This window comes from Patagioenas fasciata, chromosome Z (genome assembly GCF_037038585.1).
Source record: "Patagioenas fasciata isolate bPatFas1 chromosome Z, bPatFas1.hap1, whole genome shotgun sequence".
Taxonomy (NCBI): domain Eukaryota; kingdom Metazoa; phylum Chordata; class Aves; order Columbiformes; family Columbidae; genus Patagioenas; species Patagioenas fasciata.
The window spans coordinates 4,742,639-4,762,212 of record NC_092560.1 but is presented as its reverse complement, the minus strand read 5'-3'; the positions used below and the strand labels follow the sequence as shown (position 1 = coordinate 4,762,212).

Sequence of the window (19,574 nt, the reverse complement as noted above, 5' to 3'; positions counted from 1 at the left end):
AAGAAACATTGGCCCTGCAGTTGAGAATGAGCTTTCAAGTTATCTTGAATTTGAGAGGCAGCACAATTGGAAAATTCAGTAGACAATTCAAAGATAATTTTGTTTCAACTGGCAGATTAATCTGTATTGTGATATCCTGCAGAATGTGGGTTTAACATTAATTCTTTGTAATTTAACAATGATGTTGCTTAGTTCTGCTTTCTGGATTCTTTGTTATTTGAAATGTCAGCTGTTGGAATAACTCTGAATTCACTCTTCAAGTATTAAAGAAGTGATACTGCTGCTGGTGATGAGATACTTCTAAAATCATACAAGTAGTTGAGATCTGGGGAACCTAACAAGCCATACGCTGAGCATTTTAAAATCACCAAAGTTACTGTAATGTAGTATTGAGATCCATCTTTATTTCTGTACGTCAGACCAAGTTTAACAACATTTTCAAAATCCATGCTTACTTACCTCGTCCTTGATGTGTTCTGTGCAAGCAGGAGTTTTGTTTCTGCCAGACACTGAAAAGGGCTGTGATTCATTTTCCTGTCCCCTAGATAAGTTTTGTGGTCAGTCCGATTTCACGCTTGACGTCTTACATGTTAGATAACTCCGATTGCTTGCAGATTCCACGTCCTGCAGTGTACTTGTCTGGAGATACCAGGTATCTTTGTGTTCGCAGCGGTGGGTTTGTTTAGGCTTTTGGAAGGGGAACGCACAAGTGACCGTCTGAATCGAGTTTGCGAGGGCTGCAGAGACAAGCCCTTAGTCACTCCATTGAGGCAGAAAACCCCAGGCTATATAAACTGCAAAAGGGAGTTTTCAAATACAACTGAGCTTATTCTTCAGCCTGTTTTGGAAGAAATTAGGCACCTGCTCCTAATATTGAGGAACTCCTGCTGGCATTTTTAACCGAGGAAGGAGAGGAGTCATTGGCAGTCAAGGTATTCTTGATACGATGAGTAAAACCGTGTAATGCTGTTTTACTTACTACAAGGTGTTTGTGGTACCTGTTGAACACGAGTCATTATTTTCTGTGGTGTGGCAGTTTACATTTTTATGCAGAAAATAATGACATAATAATGGCATATGCAGATCGCATCTTGGTAAAAATTGAATTAAATAATTTTACTTCAGTAATACTGAAATAAAAATTCATTTCATTCTACAGACCTGAAAAAGAAAAAAGTATTCTTGGGAAGATTTATTGTTTTATCAAGTGTGCGCTACTTTGTAGCTTTAGAATGAGAGAGAAAAGTGACCAGATATCTTGCTATTGCTTTATTTAAATGTTTTTGGGATTATTCTTAGAGTATCAGATATTGTTCTTGTATTGGACACAACTGTATCCAATTGTAACAGGTCGAAGATTTCATTGCTATGTGCTTTGTTTATTATCCGTGTACACACAGCTAAGTATGTGTGAAGTGAGAAAACACACTATTTTCTTTTTCCTGCTGAATTGTTTAGTTCTTTTTTTTAGGTTGATATTTTGCATATGAATGATTAATTTCTATTGTGTCCATGTTGCTGTTCTTTATTATGGTGTGAATTTCGGGTAACTGCAAAAATAAGAGTAACTCGAAAGTCTTGAATTTCAGATTGTAGCTATCACAGCTTCTCAGCTTCCCAAATGTAATTGTTATCCAAATCTGGTGATTAAAATGCAAGCTTTCCTGTAGAGGAGTGTTATTGATTGAGTATTTAATTTAGCAGGATAGCTCAGTGATTTCCAAGTATAATCTCTGTAAACTCTGCTACAAATCTTGTTTTCTACTCCTGTCCTCCTAGAACGAAATTGTTCTACACATGTGGTTTCTCCCATTCCCCTTCCCTAGTAACTCTGGGACTTTGAAAATTATTGCCAGTTATTATTCAGCCTGGTTGGAGAGCTGGTAATGCACATGCGCTGCTTGACTGTGTCCTCATTTAGCATTTTAAGTAACTAATTAAAATATTTTGCGGAGTTTAGAATTAATACATTCTGAGTACAGTTTAGCGAACTTTCTTGACTTCAGTATATTAGTAAATTCTCATTGCTACGAAGGAGATTATGATGTTTGACACTTGATTTTATTAAAACTGTGAGAAAGTTTTCTGTGGTTTTATGCACATTCTCAAGCAGAGCAAAATCTAGCCTGTTTAACATTTTAATCCTCTTTTTTCTTATTGGAACAGTATTGCTGACATCATTGAGCACTATAGAAAGGAACAAATTGTAGAGGGATATTACCTTAAAGACCCTGTTCCCATGCAGGTAAGATTTAATCTCTGGGCATTTGTTGTTGGAGACACAGATATAATCATCATCAAATCAGTTTGTAACATGGGAACTGAATTACAGCAGAGATACCCATGATAGTAAAAGTATCATCTCCTATTTTAATATTTTTAGCATGTGTTTCTTTAGTTTTATCCTCAAATGCATTACCTTACCAAGGGGTGGCTTTTAGTCTATATAAAACATGGTGAGCTCTCTCTGTCCTGACGTATTCATCCTCTGCCCTGTCGCACTTGCTCTGGTCCCTGGCTTAACCTTAGTCTGGTGTTAGTGAGAACCAGGCTGCCCCTTCTCTCTCCTGGGTCTGGGGTTTTTCTTTTGCCAGAGGAAGCCTGTGTGCATGGAAGAGCTTCAGGGATTGCTGCAGGGTTTGTTCTGGAGCACTCTGGCCCTGTAGCAGAAGTTCATTCCAAGAGACCACCAGTAGTAACCACACCACATCATCTAGCTTTTCATAAGCATATAGTTAGTTATGAAGTATACATGTATGTTTTGTTCCCTCTCTGTTCCCAAACTTTCAGTGCTTAGAAGTTTAATTTCCTCCCTAAATAGAGTTATGGTCAATTCCTTCCCCTTTGTGAGATCTCTTTTATTAATATGAGATTATTTATTCTCTTTTCCCTTAGCTCACTAAGTGTACCAAAGCTGATCCTGTCCCTTTGTAATGTTCTCATAGTTCCGCTGCTGGCAACCATTTTGGTGCCAGCTCTCCTTTTTTAAAATGCCATGTACCAGCACAGTTTAGAGTACCACGTCATGCATAATTCCCTGTCTCTCTGGAAAATGCTTTGGAGAAATATCCTAGAACAGGTGTCGTATTCTGTGGTGGGTTGACTTTGACAAGCAGCTAAGAACCCACACCTTTGCTTGCTCACCCCTCTCCTGCGTGATGGGCACAGAATCAAAGACACTCCTGGGTTGAGACAAATGCAGTTTAAGAAGCAAAGGGTTGGTGGGGGTGCCAAGGTGTAATCACTCACCACCTCCCACAAGCAGACTGATTTCCAGGTGGTCTCTGAGCACTGGTCACCCAGGAAGACACCCCCCCCCACCCCAAAACACGCAGTTCTGTTGCCGATCATGATGTTATATGGCAGGGAATACCCCTTCGGTCAGCTTCTTGCCACCCCAGCCACCTTGTTGAGGAGAACGAAATGGAGAAGTCCTTGACTCTGTGCAGGCACTGATCAGCAACAGCCAAAATGTTTTAGTCACAAAACTTAAACACGGTGCCACAAGGACTGCTGTGGTGAAAGTTAACTCCATCCCTGCCAGACCCAGCACATTGTCACAGCCACGTTATCTCATAACTCAGTCCTCCCGTGAGTGACGCAGCCGTTCAGGTGTCTCATTTTCTGTTTTCTAGTGGTAACTATCAACAGATGTAACTTTTCTGTTGTACTAGTAGACTTACACACTGTTCTTACGATCTTTTGTATACTGCTGATTGTCTTGATCATCAGTGCTTCTCATTTATTTGCTTGTGCTTGATAATGTGGCTGAGACAAAAAGCAAATAATGAATCCTGAGGTTGCTTCTTGGAAGGCTTCACTGGTAACTTCCCTCATGCTCTTGAATCGTGGCAGTAATTGTCTTCATTTTAGCTTTTTGCATATGTACTTAGAGTTCCTGTATTAATAATCTCTGCATTGACTAATTTTCCCTGTGATACTACTTCAGATTACTTTAACATATTCAGATATATTTGTTACTTTCTTTGTTTAAAAGTTCAGTGGTCACTGGCACAATTTATGTTCGGCTTTATGTTATCTCCCTTTCACACCGCCACGTTCTGCGTCTTTCAAAAAGTCCTGCATGCTTTTAAAGTCAGTTTGATTGACCTCCTGTGTCTAGTATGAAATATACTTTAAAATACTTGTCACCAAATCTGTTATTTTGCACACTGTTCCTTAAGCAGTTATGTTGTGGAAATTATCTTGAGCTCATAAACATCTGGATGTTTCTTCCATTGTATGTCATGTAATTCCTGTTAGTATTACCAAAGTAGTTTTACCAAAGTAATTTTTGTCTTTTTTTGTTCCAAATCATAATTCTTGTAGATATATAGAAAAAGAAGAAAAATAGAATATTTAGTATAAGGCAGTTCATCTGTTACTGTTCACCTCGATGCTGTTCTCACTACTTGACAGTCTTGCTTTTCAAGTTCTGTTACAGCTAAAGAACTTTTGCTGATCAGCTTACTCAGCAAGGTCAAACTTGGCTTGGCTTTTGGCCATTCTCATTTGTTACTTGCATTCCAGATCCTACAGTTTATGTGTGAATTTATCCTTTTTCTGTTTCCTGCTTTTTTTGTTTGTTTGTTTTTTGTCTTGAGTTCTACTCAATTAGGACACATGAGTTCTAATGAGATTAATTAGGCACTGTGCAACTTTGAGTGAGTCAATTTTAATTGTGATTATCCATGATTACTCTGTCCCAAAAGCTTTGATTGAAGACAGTTAGAAGCTAGATAAAGTTAGAAACTAGAATTGCATAAATTAATAGAAATCATAACGAAAGATCCTGCTTTTTATTTAGGATGAAAAATACACAATGGTACTTTTTAGAAAGTGGTTTTTATTGAAACCTTTTTTTCTCCAATAATTATGGAAATAGTTATATTACATTTCTAGCAAGGGTATCGTATGAAAAATTATATTGCTTTATTAGAATGCATAAGAGAAAACAATAGTACTGAGTTAGTAGCATTCAGTAAGATGATGCTCGTTGCAGCTTCATAGTATGCAATTTTTAATGGTGATTTCTGAGCTTAATATATGTTTTTCTTACATGTTTACCAGCACCAAGAACAAGTGTTTAATGATACACTGGATGGCAAAGAAATCTACAATACAATTCGTCGGAAAACAAAGGATGCTTTTTATAAAAATATTGTGAAAAAAGGTTATCTTCTGAAAAAAAGTGAGTTATGTTTATTTTTTGGTACTTAAAAAAACTGCCTTCTCCAAGCTGAACATGTATCCTTAGTGAAGTTAATATAGAATGAATAGAACAATGCGAAGCATGAAGTTACATGCAGTGTGAAAACGCTGATTGGCAGCTCTTCAGAGCACAGCACAAGAACTAGGCATCCTTGTCAAAGGTAGCCTTCGAACTCATTAAATTAAGTATATTATAATAAAAAGTGTTTGTATTTAATATAGAAATCATTAAATTCTAGCTGGTAGAGTAGATTAGAGAGAGCTGGAGTAGTATAAATCTCTACATTCATTGGAGGGTGCAGCTGATTTAGTTTTGTTATTCCAAGTTGGGTCGTATGTTTTAAATTTTAAATTTAAAATGTATATTTTGCGGTACAAGATACATATCTACTTTTCTAGGGTTCTAACACTGGGACAGTCACCATAATGCACAGAAATACATTGACACACAAATACATATTGATTCAACTCAATATAACCCTGAAGAGTTGCTATTGAGCAAGTCTTACAAATTCTGAGTAAGCTAGTCCCTTACCAAATGTTACATTTCTACTATTTAAAAAATCGGCATTAATGGAAGTGTAGGCAAATGGCAGAGCCTGTAACTAGAAGGGTAGGTTACAGTCAGCAATCTGGATACCAAACAGAACTGAGAAAATATGATTTTAAATACAGCTAAATATGAGAGAAACATTTAAAAACTCAAACCACCCCAAACTGTAGGCCCTCTGAACAGAACAAGGAAATCATCCCTTCTGTTGAGAAGGATGAGTTTGAGAGAATGTGTAGAGGGATGTCATAGTGAGGAATCAAATAAGAATTTATTGAAAGCCATTACCGAACACAGATAATGAGATACTTTAAATGTGCAAACCAGAGTACCGAGTGGGTGTAGAGAGATGCACAAAGCTGCATATGGAGCAAATTCAATAAAATTGCTCTTCCATCTAGGTGACAGAGTGTAATAACTGGATGTTAGATTTGTCTATTCATAACACTGCTGCTACTCATTTATTGAGGCCTGTGGTGGATTTGTGATGATCAGAGTATAAAATTAAGGCTGTAAGGCTTTTTTTATTTCTAAATGGTATCATGACTTATGCATTAATTAGCTGCAGAAAGTTCCCACTGTGTTGTAGTTCAGAGAACATTTTCTCTGAAACAAGTAGAACCAGACAAATTCTTAGATATAGGAGCATTTGGAGCATGCTTCTGATTTAAGTTTGCATATAGCATATTCCCATATCTTCAGCCATATTGTTTTTAGATACTGTAATGCAGTCTGTTAAACATCAGTCAGAGTCTGGGAGTAACTTTCTCATGTTGAGAGTCTATTTCTTGATTAAAATTGTAATGAATTGGGATACAGAGCATCATTATTTGCAAACTGTGTAGATGCAGAGTCTTAACACTGCCAGGAACTCAGTGTCCCAGCAGCTCATCCCCACTTGCTTAATCCTCTGGAAATTAGTGAAAATGTTTAGGGAACCTTTTGCCAACTCTACCTGCATCTCTGAAGAGGGTCTGGATTTAGCCACATGTTGCAGAAAATTGAGTATGTGTACTGATATTATAACTTTAGTGTGATTACCTATACATTGTTCTTCTCTTTGCAGTTTGACAAAAATGTTACTGCTCTGTTTTGTTCCCTGCATTTACAAAATTTATACGTTCTTAAAGAGTATCATGACTTTTTGCTTGACATTTCCACAGGTAAAGGAAAGAGATGGAAGAACTTGTACTTTATATTAGAGGGAAATGATGCCCAGCTTATTTATTTTGAAAGTGAAAAACGAGCCACAAAACCTAAAGGACTAATAGACCTTAGCGTGTGTTCTGTCTATGGAGTACACGACAGTTTGTTTGGCAGGTAAGACGCTGGATTTTAATTCTCACATGTGCGGCAGGAGATTCGACTGCTGGTTTGGAACACGTACAAGACGTGGGCAACACGTTGCTGGCAAACGAGTAGCCCTGGCTTGTAATGTGGCTCTTGGTTCATACCAAGAACCTCTAGTTGATGTGGAGTGCAAGAGAATATGTAGCCAGATGTGCCTGATGAATAGTAAGTCGTTTATTCATGGCAACTCAGTTGTATACATAAACAACATCCAGTTAGAAATTTTAAAATTTAGTATTAAAGTTTTATTGTGGAAGAAGATGTGATGATGGTTCAAGCTTATTTTGCGTTGCCACTTTGGAATATTGAGTGCATTAATTGTTCCATGTTTCATTTTACAGACACTAGAGATTATAATCTGAGGGGTTTAATCCTTTTCAACCAAGAATTGACAGGATAAAGAATTCTGTCAGTTCTGAAAGATCTGCATTTTCTTGATAGGTATTTGAAATCAAACTTAGTTAGATGGAGTCTAGAAGTGCTTTCCTATTTAAGAACAAGTACTATTGTTACATTAGACCAATTTAGCAGTAAACTAGTTCATAAAAGTCAACAGCCTCAGGAATTGTTTTCACACAATTACTATATTCAGAGACAATTTTCACATCAGATCTTATTTACTGTAATACTTTGATACTCAAAATTCATCAGCTTCAAGGGATATAATTATCAGCAAAGAAGTTGAGAATCAAAAATCTTTTCGATATTGTTAATAACAAACAAGAGTGAGTTTACGTATTTGTTCATTGGTAGTTACAAAAAAAGCCTCCACCGTCCTGAATTATAATGTCATGTAGAAGAAATAGGTTCACTTACTTCTGCAAGTGTTAGATAAATATTATGGTTATCCTGTGGATCTTAATATATTAAAAATGATGCATAGTCAATTTATTTGTGTGAGAAAACTTCAAGACACTTAAAATCAGTGTCATTTCTTAAGAAGCAGGACTGGTGCTTTTATTTGATCTGTTGTGGTGGTGTTTTTTTGTTGTTTGGAAAAACCCTCATTAAACTAATGGAATGAGGAGCATGAATTTAGGTAAAGGGTACCAGAACAGTAATAAAAAAAATACTGAAATATTCCATGTGTGGTTTGGCAATTACACAAGAAGCTGTGGTGTATATTGTAAAAAGCAATATTTTGGATAACCGTGACTGTCTTTTAAGTGGCTTTTAAGAAACACTGTGCTGTAAGTTAAAGTTGGACAGTAAGTGCCATTAAATGTGGGGGAGGAAATGGATGGTCACACCAGCTTAGGAAGCTCTTAGTGAGAAACTGCGGCTGAGATGAAGCTGCTCCTGCATTTTACGCAAAAACTGCATTTGCCCTTGTCTCATAAGTACATTGAAGTCTGTAACTTTGCATGATTCTTCTGTGGTGATGATTTAATTAACCCCAGACCCGGCTACATCCCTTTTGCTGTGTCAGCGCTTCTGCAGGTGCTGAAATCCACATAGACCGAAACTTCTTTGCAAGTGAAGGGGGATACTTCATGTAAACACTGGTTTTGGGAGAACTAAATTTCCTTGAGCACAGTGTGGGAGATCACGAGTGAAGTGTGTGCTTTAAATAGCTTGTAATTTAACAAAACGATACTTTTTCTGGTTGACTTTTTGGCAAGTGAGGAACACAAAATGGCAAAGGCACTATAATTGTATTTAGGATTGTAGAGGTTTGTGTCACATACATTCAGTGATTAGTGTGTGATCCGGTACACATTACATGACTCGAAAGAACCATGGGACACGTTCAGAGAATTTCTTTTGCTAATATTGTTTCCAAAACTCCTGAAAGAACAAATCCTTAATGTTAGATTAATTGGTTGGGAACTAATGCTGAACCTCTCCTGCTTTTCACATTTCCAGGAAGAGTCCTTGTTGACTTGTCCATTACCAGATGCCTTTTTTTGCCTTGATTTTAAGTCGGCACGCACACCTGTTCAGTACAAGCTGTTCTAAAAGCTTCTCAATATTCCAAAACAAATTAACAATACTGTTGTTTTCTTAAAATTAAATAATGCATTCAAAACAAATAGAGTTTTGAAGCACTTGGGGAATGTTCTAGTTGGAGTTCTTCCTCTTTCCGTGTGTGACGATGCTCCATGTACAGAACAAAGAACTGATTCAATGATTCTTACAGAGAGCAGAAATGTATTAGTTCAGTGTAGACTTCATTTTGGCACAGATCAACAAGTGGAAGTGTCTGTTAATTACTAAAACTTGTATTTATTTTGTTTATTTTTAAGGCCAAACTGTTTTCAGATAGTAGTTCAGCACTTTAGTGAAGAGCATTACATCTTCTACTTCGCGGGCGAAACTCCAGAACAAGCTCAGGTGAGAGTTTTTGTTGTTAAATATAATTTAAGAAGTAACTCTTTGCCTTGTGGTGTTTAATGATATTGTCCTCCTTGAAGCAGCTTTGCATGTGTATCACAAGTAGTGGCTGTGTCTACATTAGCAGGTGTTAAAATGGAGTAGAAGTGGATCTATAAGGGGAACAGTTTGTGCTGAAAATCCATCAGCTCTGTTACCTGCCCTTGGGGTTTTTAAATTGGACAGGTTTCATTATTTGGCATCCTTTAGTTGCTAGTGGTTATGTTTGCTGATTAAGAATTGTAGGATAGGAGCCCAACTCTCTGAAGTTCACTTACCAGCAGGAGGTGAGATGAGAAAATGTCCTTATTTATTAAGGTTTTAGCTCTGAAAGTCCACAACCCCGGAATATACTTATTAAGCTTTGTGTTTGATTTTATTTGAATGGAATTAAAGCTGTTTAGAGTACTCATAATAGACTGCTATTCACCAGAGCATCAAGGCTATATAAATTAAGTATTCTTCTTATCCTCTATATAAAGGAAAGCGCTAATTTTCTTGTTAAATAAATACACATCCGTAAAAGTTGCTGAGATGACATCAGAATGATGTTGTGCCATTTGTCACACAACTTCTACTGTCTTTGAGAATCAGCGTGCTGTATAGTAATTGAGAACGTATACCTTGATTTCCACACTCATCACTGTACATTTGTCACATCTGCAATGTCCTTTGTGTTCTAGAAATTAAAGGAATTAAGAATCTGTAGAAGACAGAACACCCTGTCTTGTTCCCTGAACATTTTGTATAATCTGCTTTTGGTCTTGATCTGCTTAACAGGCTGTTCACTTCATTCATACAGAATACAGTTGGTTTTTTTTTAATAGTACAGCTTTGGCTCAGGAAAGTTTATAGGTATTTGTCTCTTGAGAAAGTTCAGCATTCTTTATTTTTTAACATTAGAAGAATAGTTCTGTTTGCATGTTGAGGCTCTTATTGCGTGACAAATAAATCTGAAAGCTGTGCCATCCTGTGGAGTGCATGTTGTCTTTATTGTTATGTGCAGAACAAAAGCAAGTGTAAATCGTGGTCTCCAATGCTGCTGTCGCTGTTCTCGCTGCGGCACATGTTTGTTCTCAATGCTGTAAGATCTGACGTTTGACGGGAAAGGTTTTCCTGCCGTGAGTGAGTGCAGAGGTGTCCTGTGCATCCAGGAAATATTCCTCTTGGGACATTTAGGAGTTATTTGTTTCTTCAGTTGCTCCTTCTGGGAATACAGAAATGAGCTGCTGGAGCTTTGCGATGCACATCTGAAAGCTTTTTCTTCCGTGGAAGGTTGTGAAAGCTGAAACCCGACTTGCAAAGTGTTCTAAGCTGAGAACACCTGCAGGACGCGTTCCTGTGATTTTAAATAAAGGGGTAGGATTGAGACAGCTCTCTGGCTTTTTCAATGACGTTTTAGAACTTTGAGAATAGATAGTGGGTCTCTGAGATAACAAACTTAAGGCTGTTGGTCAAAACCTAAATTTTGTGCTCTGCAAGAGAATGTGGCTTAACAAATCTCCCACCTTCCAAAGGCCCCTTGCAGAGCTCCTCCCTTTGCAACTCTGCGGTGACTTTTTCCGAGGTGACCTGGCAGTGCCTCTTAGCAGCTTATTTGTTTAAAAAAATACACACAAAGCTTCTACAGTCAGTTTGGTGTTAGACAACCTGTTTATTTCCATGCTCAAAATGGAATCCATCCACTCTGTTCGCATTTGTAAGCAAAGTGGGGAATGTTGAATGTGCGCTCTGTGTTTCTCTGTTAATGTTGTTTTAGTTTTTGTTAAAACTGCCATGCAGAAGTACTGGAGAGAATAATCAGTAATTTTGTAATTTTCTCAGAAGCAAACAAGTTTTGCTTCATTTTATACAGCATTTGTAATTTCATGTAGTACTACTAGACCGGAAAATTGGAAAAAGTCACACAGTATATCCGTTAGTAATGCCTGATATTTCTGAAAGAGAAAGTGGTTCAGATTTGCAAATCCTTTATTAAGTTTTGGTCAGTAAAGGTAAGAATTTTGCTTTAATATTCAAACTTGCATACTCTGAAATTACGGAAAACTTAGGTTTTGCCAAGCGAAAGGGAAAACATCATGTACACTTTTTAGATGTCTGTTCACTGCAAGAAGCTGCATCTGGCTTAACTCTATTACATTATTCTGTGTCCTTCCCTCTTAGGACTGGATGAAAGCTCTGCAGATGTTTTGCAGTTTGAGAAAAACCAGCCCAGGAACATCAAATAAACGTCTTCGTCAGGTGAAGCTGATATTATGGGGTTGGCGGTGCATGGAGAGGGATGTATTGTCTCCTCATTGCAAAACAATACTGATAAATATCAGAATTTTCCTTTCAACAGTATTAAATCCAGCATGCACTTACTTTCCTGTTTGGAGTTATGCACTACCCTTGGGAAACCAATGAGAACGACTTACACTTCGTTATAATATCTACATGCCTAAAAAGTAAAGTGGCTTAGGCAGTCTGCATGTTTATTGCTGGGTGTTATTTTCTGACTACATTTGAGTAAAAGCAGAAAGAAGTTTGTCTTCTAAAATTTACCACGTACAGGAGGCTTTAGAAATTGGACAGACTTGATGTGACACGTAAACAAGATACTCATTTAATATTATGCATTTGCAGTAACAAATAAATGCTGAGCTGTGCTCGTGGCTTAATTTCTCTTGCCCTCTTAAAAATACTGAATGTGTGAGAATTTCCTCAGAGGTAGAGAACAGATAGTCAGAAATGGGTTAGTCTGTAATGATTGGAGAATAACAGGAAAATACGCCAAATACTTTTGAACGTTAGGAATATTGAGTATAGTTGGTGAAAGGAATAAAATAGGGTGTTTCCAGGACACACAGCTGGTCTGTAGTTAACATTAAAGATGTTCGGATAATTCTGAAATTCACAGGTAAAACAGCAGGTGGAATTGGGGGCTTCAAGCTGCAAAAGCAAAGAGCGTGACAGTCTGAAATAATTATGTACTTCAAAAAGAGAAAACAATACCCATCTACATAAAGGAATAGAATGTAATGAGTTGCACAAGGGAATTTTACATAATCTGTTAGGAAAGCACCAAATAAGCCATTGTGTTTATAAGCCGTTGTGTTTAGAATTGTTCATGGCTCTCACTCGGTGTGCCAGTCTTTGATTTCAGTAAATTTTTTCATAGCAAAGTTAGTATTTCCAAATTCTAATGCCTCAAGCTTTTTTTAAAAGAAGGTGGCGATATGCCGTAAAAACATGGGGGTGGAGCTTTGTTTTCAGTAGTTATTTGGGTTATTGTCACTGGTGCTTCTTAAAATATTGTTCCATTACTTCTGTTCTTTGCTCTTTTTATTAGCAAATTTTCATTTGTATTCAGTACTCATATATTGATGTTAAACTTTCGCACAGTGGATAAAAAATAATCCATTTGTGTGTTCTGTGTTTCTGTTTTAGGAACAAAAAGTAAATTTTGTGTATGTTTGCTTTTTTTTTCCCCTTAGGTCAGCAGTCTCATTTTGCATGTAGAAGAAGCTCATACGCTCCCAGTGAAGCATTTTACTAACCCGTATTGTAACATCTACCTGAACAGTGTCCAGGTAGCAAAAACACATATCAGGGAAGGGCAGAACCCTGTGTGGTCGGAAGAATTTGTCTTTGAGTGAGTCTTAATCTTCTTGAATTACTGAATTTCACTTGTAAATTGCGTTGCATCTAAGATTCTTAACACTGTACTGTTTTGCATATGCTTTTTAAAAACACTGTTTGTGTGGTTATAAAGCAGCAACCTTTCAGCCAAATTCACCTAAATATCTTTATTACTATAAGTGCCTTTGATTGATAATGAACACTCAGGATTGAAATGATTTTAGAATAATCTTAAATGCCAGCCAAGTATAGTATTAACCGAGGCTTTCTGTCTTTTCTCCTAGTGATCTTTCATCTGATATTAATAGATTTGAAATAAGCCTTAGTAACAAAACAAAGAAGAGTAAAGATCCAGATATATGTAAGTATTTTTCTGTAAAAGATGCATGTATGTATGTCAGCAATGTACACTTTGTGTGGTTTTCATTACTCTTGTCAAATATCATTCACAAGATAATTAAGTACATGTTTATGCTCGCCATACTGCTGTGCTTGTATGTTTTAGGTAGCTGGGACTGGCTTTCCATTAACCTGCATGTTTTTTAGTAATAAAATTCGCAGTAGTTCAGTCCCGTGGCTTTCCTATAGCTCTGCTCTAGAGTATCTGTTGCGTTATATACAACGGCTCTGCTTACCAGAGAGCAAGGGGAAAGAGAAGCTGCCAGTATTAGTCTGCTCCATTAAATTATAAGTTCCACAGGGTTTTTTTTAAGCCTAATTCCATGGAATTCCTTTTCATGGAAAGGATCCATATTTTCTTCTGCCTTCTACAGAAGTCCCCAATAATTTATTTTCCCTGTGTTTCCTAGACAGCTATTTCTTTAACTATGTTTTTTTTTTCTGCTCCAGCAATGGCATGCTGGTAAGACCTGTCAGCTTTCAAGAAAATAAAGCTCTTGGTTTGAAGAACGTGGATTCTGAGCTCTTACAGAGAATATCTTTTAAATTTTTCTTTATTTCTCTTCCCACACAATATGCTTTTCTTCTGTTAATCAAGGTATCTTGTTTCTCACCTTACTTGTTCTGCAGCACCTTCAGCCTCTGCCTCCCACCCACCTTCAGATTTGTTCCAAGATTTCTCTTCCTTTTTTCTATTGTGTTCAGAGACATCTGTTCCAAAGCCTGTCAGAGTATTTATAATCTATTGCAGTTCTCAGTTTTTGCATATATCGTGCGATTGGCGTGTTTTATGTGCTTCAGTGCTGATTTCTTGATTTTGTGACCACGTTTTTGTACTGTTCTTCTCTTCATTTGAGCTGGAAAACTCATTATCTGTTCACGCCAAAGCTCTTAATTCTCGAATGGGATACTTAAGTAACTTCTTTAAGAGTGTTTCTGTAGTTTCCTCCTCTCTGTCTAGACGAAGGAGGTTGTGTTGGCTTTGGATGCATCTGATGGGAGGTGATAGGACTCTTCCTTTCCTGGGTTAGGAGCAGGATCGGGCGAGCGCTTTGATTGCAGTTAGGAACACTCGTACAGCATCACCCAACAGTCGTTACGTTTTGGGATAAGGATTAGACTAAGTTAACTTGAATTAACGCACATCTCTGCAGATATCCCCAACCCTATCAAATATGTGAAGTGCAGGGGAAAACACGAGTGAAACCAGACGTTATCTAGCATACCTGTGTGCTACATTGCCTGAATAACCATTGAATTCTTCAATAACAGGGGAACTAGTTCTTTTCCATGTTCTCCATTTCAGCCCTGGTTCTCAGGGATTCTGGCACTACTGATTTCCCAGTTTAGTGGTTAAATCAGCTTTTTCAGCTTGCTTTTCTCACCATGTAATGCAGACTGAACGCCCAAAACTCTGGTTTTGGTCTCACTGCTTTGTTTCTTTCATCGTAACATACAAGTTAAATACCAAAATGATACTACCACGGAGGCTAATTTTTTCAGTATTTTAAAATATTTTGTGAGTTCTCTAGTCTTTGAAGTTTGCCTGTTTTGAGTGTTCCATAATCATTGTCGTATTTTTGTTTTTCAGAAGTATATCAAATAGTCAGAAATGAAACCTATCAGTTTAGTATCAATTCTACTTAGATTTTTCTTTCTCTAACTGAAAGCTGCAGAAGGATTTATTCAAATAAAAATATATAATATGTCTTGAAAAAAAAAAAACCCTAGAATGTATTAGCAGACTTCACCTGCTGCTGCAAAGTGAATTAGTAAAGAATTACAGGAGGATGAGCTGTGCTAACGAGGCAGTGGCTTGTGGCTGCAAAAGGCAGATTTAGTGTGTCCATATATTGAGCAATTTCCTCTTTCTCCCGATTTCAAATGGCTTTGATTCTGAAACAGAAATCAGAATTCTTCGAGGGTTTTTTTGATGGCTCCATTTTGTTCTGGCTGGGTTAGACAAAGGCTTCATAGTAGATTCAGGTTAATTTCCACTCTGAGGACTGGAACAGACTGAAGTTCAAACAGATTCTGATTATTAACAATCAAAATACAATCTTTTTACTAAATATTATGCTTGAATTCTCTTTAGCAAATAAACCACTAGGAAACCTCAGTCTTCTCCTTTTCTGTACCAATGCTACTCCTAGAAAACATTGTGATTCATTCTGGATCAGGATCATTGTGAAGTGAATTCTTACCTGTGTCCGGGGAGATCAGCTCTTGTTTGTTTTGATGACTTTCTGTGTATTTCTCTTTCAAAATGGGTTGGATTGCGAAGTGTAAACAGCCTGAATTTTTCAACTAATAGCCATCTCTTGCTGAAGGTGGCCTCCCAATTCAGTGCAAGTTGCTACATGGGAAAAAGTCTTGTTTCTTTAAAATTATTGAATATAAATTACAACAGCAACTATTCTGTAGTCCTTGTACAGATATTTCTGTTATGGCCTTTTTTAAAAAAATCAAAGCAAGGTTATAGCATTTACATTATAGCTATGAAGTGCTACTACAACCACAGGGAAAAAAGAAATGATCAGTTTATTCTAGATCCTGCATTTAATTCACCAGAGATACACGTGCCTTATATGTGCAAGTAAAATAAGAAGCAAAACACCAATAGAAATATTCTAGGAAAGTCACTTAATCTGGCCTAAAGACGTAGTCCCATCCACACTGGTGACAAGTAACAGGTGATGATGAATTGTTTTCCACACTACTTGACTGATTTGAAGGCATTAGCTTGTATTAGTTTATCAGCCACAAAGACTACGAAATACGCAAGAGGAATGTCCTGAAGCGAGCACTATAAATGTGAAGTTTTCCTGTTCCGGTATCAAATGATATCCTGCTGTGTATTTGCGACCCCGGGTCTGCAGGAAGTCGTCTGGAGCTGTTGACAATTTCTGCAAGGTGCCGTGGGGTATGGGCTTTGCAGGAGTATGAACAGAATTAGGAAAAGTCTTGGGTTTGTGCTTTTGTTTGGTTGGTTTTGCTTCGGTTCGGTTTTGTTTTGTTTCTTTTTAATGTGAGGAGGTGTGAAAGTCGTGGAGGGTGAGGGTGTTTGTTTGAAAGATCCAGACTGAGAGGCTAAAATGCGGCAGTTTCAGGGTACCAGCCCCACTGAAAGCTGAATTAAAGAGTTGGCCATTCTCGAGTTGACTTCCATCATGATCTGGGCAGCAGGTTGCTCCGGAACACTTTTTTATGTAATTTTCATGAAAATTACAGCCTTAACCTGGGAGTTAGTACAAAAAATACATGTGGCCGTGTTCAGGAAAGCCGTAACAACATGATAATGATAAATACTAAGAGGTTACAGAGCGGTCAAGGAGCAGTGTACCTCATGGTGGTATGAGCCCAAGGCCGGAAAGAGGACAGTGAATTCTGAACACTTTATCTCTGTTTAATTTCTGACCACCACCTGGATTTGCAGAGTAGCACATTTTTTACTCACTGCTTGAGTGTAACAAAGAAAACCGTGTCGATATCTGTGCAGCGTTTTTGAATGTGTATGTATACATCCTTTACTAAAAGCTTTGTATTTCTGCTTCAGTTTACTGGGGTCTGTTAAACCATTGAAGTGAGAATCTGTCAATGTATTAATGGCAAAAATCTTGATTACTCTTTTTCTGAAACAAGATGACGTGTGCTGAAACTAAACATCTTTTTTATTCCATAGTAGGGCTGTTTTGCTGGAGATAACTTATTTGAACATGTTTTTTTCTTAAGTGTTTATGCGTTGCCAATTAAGCCGATTACAGAAAGGACATGCAACAGATGAGTGGTTTCAACTCAGTTCCCATGTGCCATTAAAGGGTATTGAGCCAGGATCTTTGCGTGTTCGAGCACGATATTCTATGGAGAAGATCATGCCAGAAGAGGAGTACAGTGAGTTTAAAGAGGTATGAAGTTGTTTAACTTCCCTTGGTTTATCTGGCAAAACTCATTTTCTTGGTTGTTTAAGACAGATCTCAATAACGCTGGTTGACATCATTAAATAATACTTATAGTGACGTCTATATATCTCTACAGATGTATAAGATCAGTTTCTCCAAAGCTGTTACACATTAGGAAAAGCTTCTGAATGTTTTAAAATTCTGTTTTTCTTTCAGCTTATCCTCCAGAAAGAACTTCATGTAGTCTATGCCTTATCCCATGTTTGCGGACAGGACAGAACGCTGTTAGCTGGCATTTTATTGAAGATTTTTCTTCATGAAAAGCTTGAGTCTTTGTTGTTACGAACACTAAATGACAGGGAGATAAGCATGGAAGGTATGCACTGAATTACACTGATGTTTACTGGAACTCTGGCCTTCCTTTTTTTCCACCTCCTCTGGTTACAACAAAGTATAAACACAGCACATTTTTCCTCTGCATTTTGTCTCTTTTTCTCCACTTTTCACTTTGCTGTCTTTTTTTTTTGTTACAGATGAAGCGACGACCTTGTTCCGTGCCACCACTTTAGCAAGTACCCTGATGGAGCAGTACATGAAAGCCACAGCAACAAGTTTTGTTCACCACGCACTGAAAGACTCAATATTAAAGATAATGGAGAGCAAGCAGTCCTGTGAGGTGATACCTTGAACTGCATTTCTAAACATTTTGCTTTGTTGACAGAATCTGCCGGTTGTTTTATGTTTGCATTAAATATTAGCTTCAGGGACATTTGTTAATCTCTCAGAAGCAAAATGTGTTCACATGAGAAATACAGGAACTGAATTTATTAAGAGATTTTTTTTTTTCCCTAGATTTTGGCTTTGAACAATATCTGTAGTAGAACTTTTAAAGTTTGTTTTGTTTGTTTTTTGTAAATTATCTGTTTATTCTTTAGCAATTGTAGGCTGTTCTGTAGCAGTTACTGAATGTCCTAACCTAAGTAACTTCTACTAAACACAAGATACTGTAGCAGTCAATGCCTGAACTTTAGTTTTAATTTAAAACTCCCTGAATATTAAATGGTTGCTATTGGCTCTGAAGCTGTTTTTAAAAGGACCCTCCTAACTTTTGTGTTTAACTTAATTGTAGAAAGGATGGGAGTCCTCAGGAATTTGGATGGAAAGAGACAAAAAGGTGATGTGGATGGATAATGGTGAACATGTGAGCTGTTTAGCCCAGTGTATTAGAACTTAAAACTATCCATATTTCCAGAGTAGCCATTGAAACAGACTTGTGAGTTCTGTAAAAGACTTGTACAGCAGCAGAATATTTAATTTACTTTGAGGAAGTATTCAGTGTATAATATTATGAAAATAAATATGTAGTTCTTGTTAGGAGAAGAAACATATTTTTTCTCTTTTTGTTTTAGTTAAATCCCTCGAAGTTAGAAAAAAACGAAGATGTAAACACTAATTTGGCACATCTACTTAGTATACTTTCAGAATTGGTGGAGAAAATATTCATGGCTGCAGAGATACTGCCTCCGTAAGTTTGCACTTTTCTGCTCAGATTTGCATTTGAAATCTCTTGTTTGTGTGAATTACACTGCACCTTAAAATGATGTTCTTACCCATTCGTCATAAGGTTAATGTCTTTAGGGTTGCTCTGTGCACACAGAGGAGTGTGGATGGGGAAAAACAAATAACACTTTCAGGATTTAATAGTGTTTTTTGCAAAAGCCTCTGGCTTTTCTTTGAAGGAGAAACTACTAGACCCAGTAGGTCAGGGAAAGAAGAACAAGAAAAATAATCAAGCTCATATTTCCACAAAAAGGTAGAAGACAGAGGTAGTTAGCATATAATCATGTATGTGTAAGTTGATTACAAATTATTTCCAGTCCTCCTCCCTTGATAGAGAGATGGAATTATTAACAGCATATTAAAAACAGAAGCAGGCAGTAGTAGGATGATACTGTGCTAGGATTGCTTCTGTCTTTCTGGCAAATGCAAAGGTGCTTTATTCTTCCTTTTAATTGCTAAAATAACTTGTGTTCATAGTTTAGATTTGAACCATCCAATAATAGGGGGCTTGCACTAACAGATTTCTCTCACTTTCTCATCAGATGTTAAACAAAATCCTCAATTTTGAGATGGCAGAGTAGCACATAAGTATTTATTTTGTGTTAGTACTG

General features: G+C 37.2%; 1 protein-coding gene across 1 annotated transcript in view; it reads left to right on the top strand.

Annotated features, from left to right (window-relative positions):
- The window catches only part of RASA1 (RAS p21 protein activator 1), a 59,917-nt gene that overhangs the window by 30,204 nt on the left and 10,139 nt on the right, over nucleotides 1-19,574 (top strand). Inside the window, exons 9-19 of the mRNA XM_065860331.2 lie at nucleotides 2,167-2,245; nucleotides 5,071-5,191; nucleotides 6,925-7,081; nucleotides 9,358-9,445; nucleotides 11,648-11,725; nucleotides 12,961-13,118; nucleotides 13,390-13,466; nucleotides 17,237-17,409; nucleotides 17,620-17,779; nucleotides 17,937-18,079; nucleotides 18,813-18,928. Of these exons, the coding sequence (XP_065716403.1) occupies nucleotides 2,167-2,245; nucleotides 5,071-5,191; nucleotides 6,925-7,081; nucleotides 9,358-9,445; nucleotides 11,648-11,725; nucleotides 12,961-13,118; nucleotides 13,390-13,466; nucleotides 17,237-17,409; nucleotides 17,620-17,779; nucleotides 17,937-18,079; nucleotides 18,813-18,928 (1,350 nt within the window). The remainder of the gene's footprint in view (nucleotides 1-2,166; nucleotides 2,246-5,070; nucleotides 5,192-6,924; nucleotides 7,082-9,357; nucleotides 9,446-11,647; nucleotides 11,726-12,960; nucleotides 13,119-13,389; nucleotides 13,467-17,236; nucleotides 17,410-17,619; nucleotides 17,780-17,936; nucleotides 18,080-18,812; nucleotides 18,929-19,574) is intronic.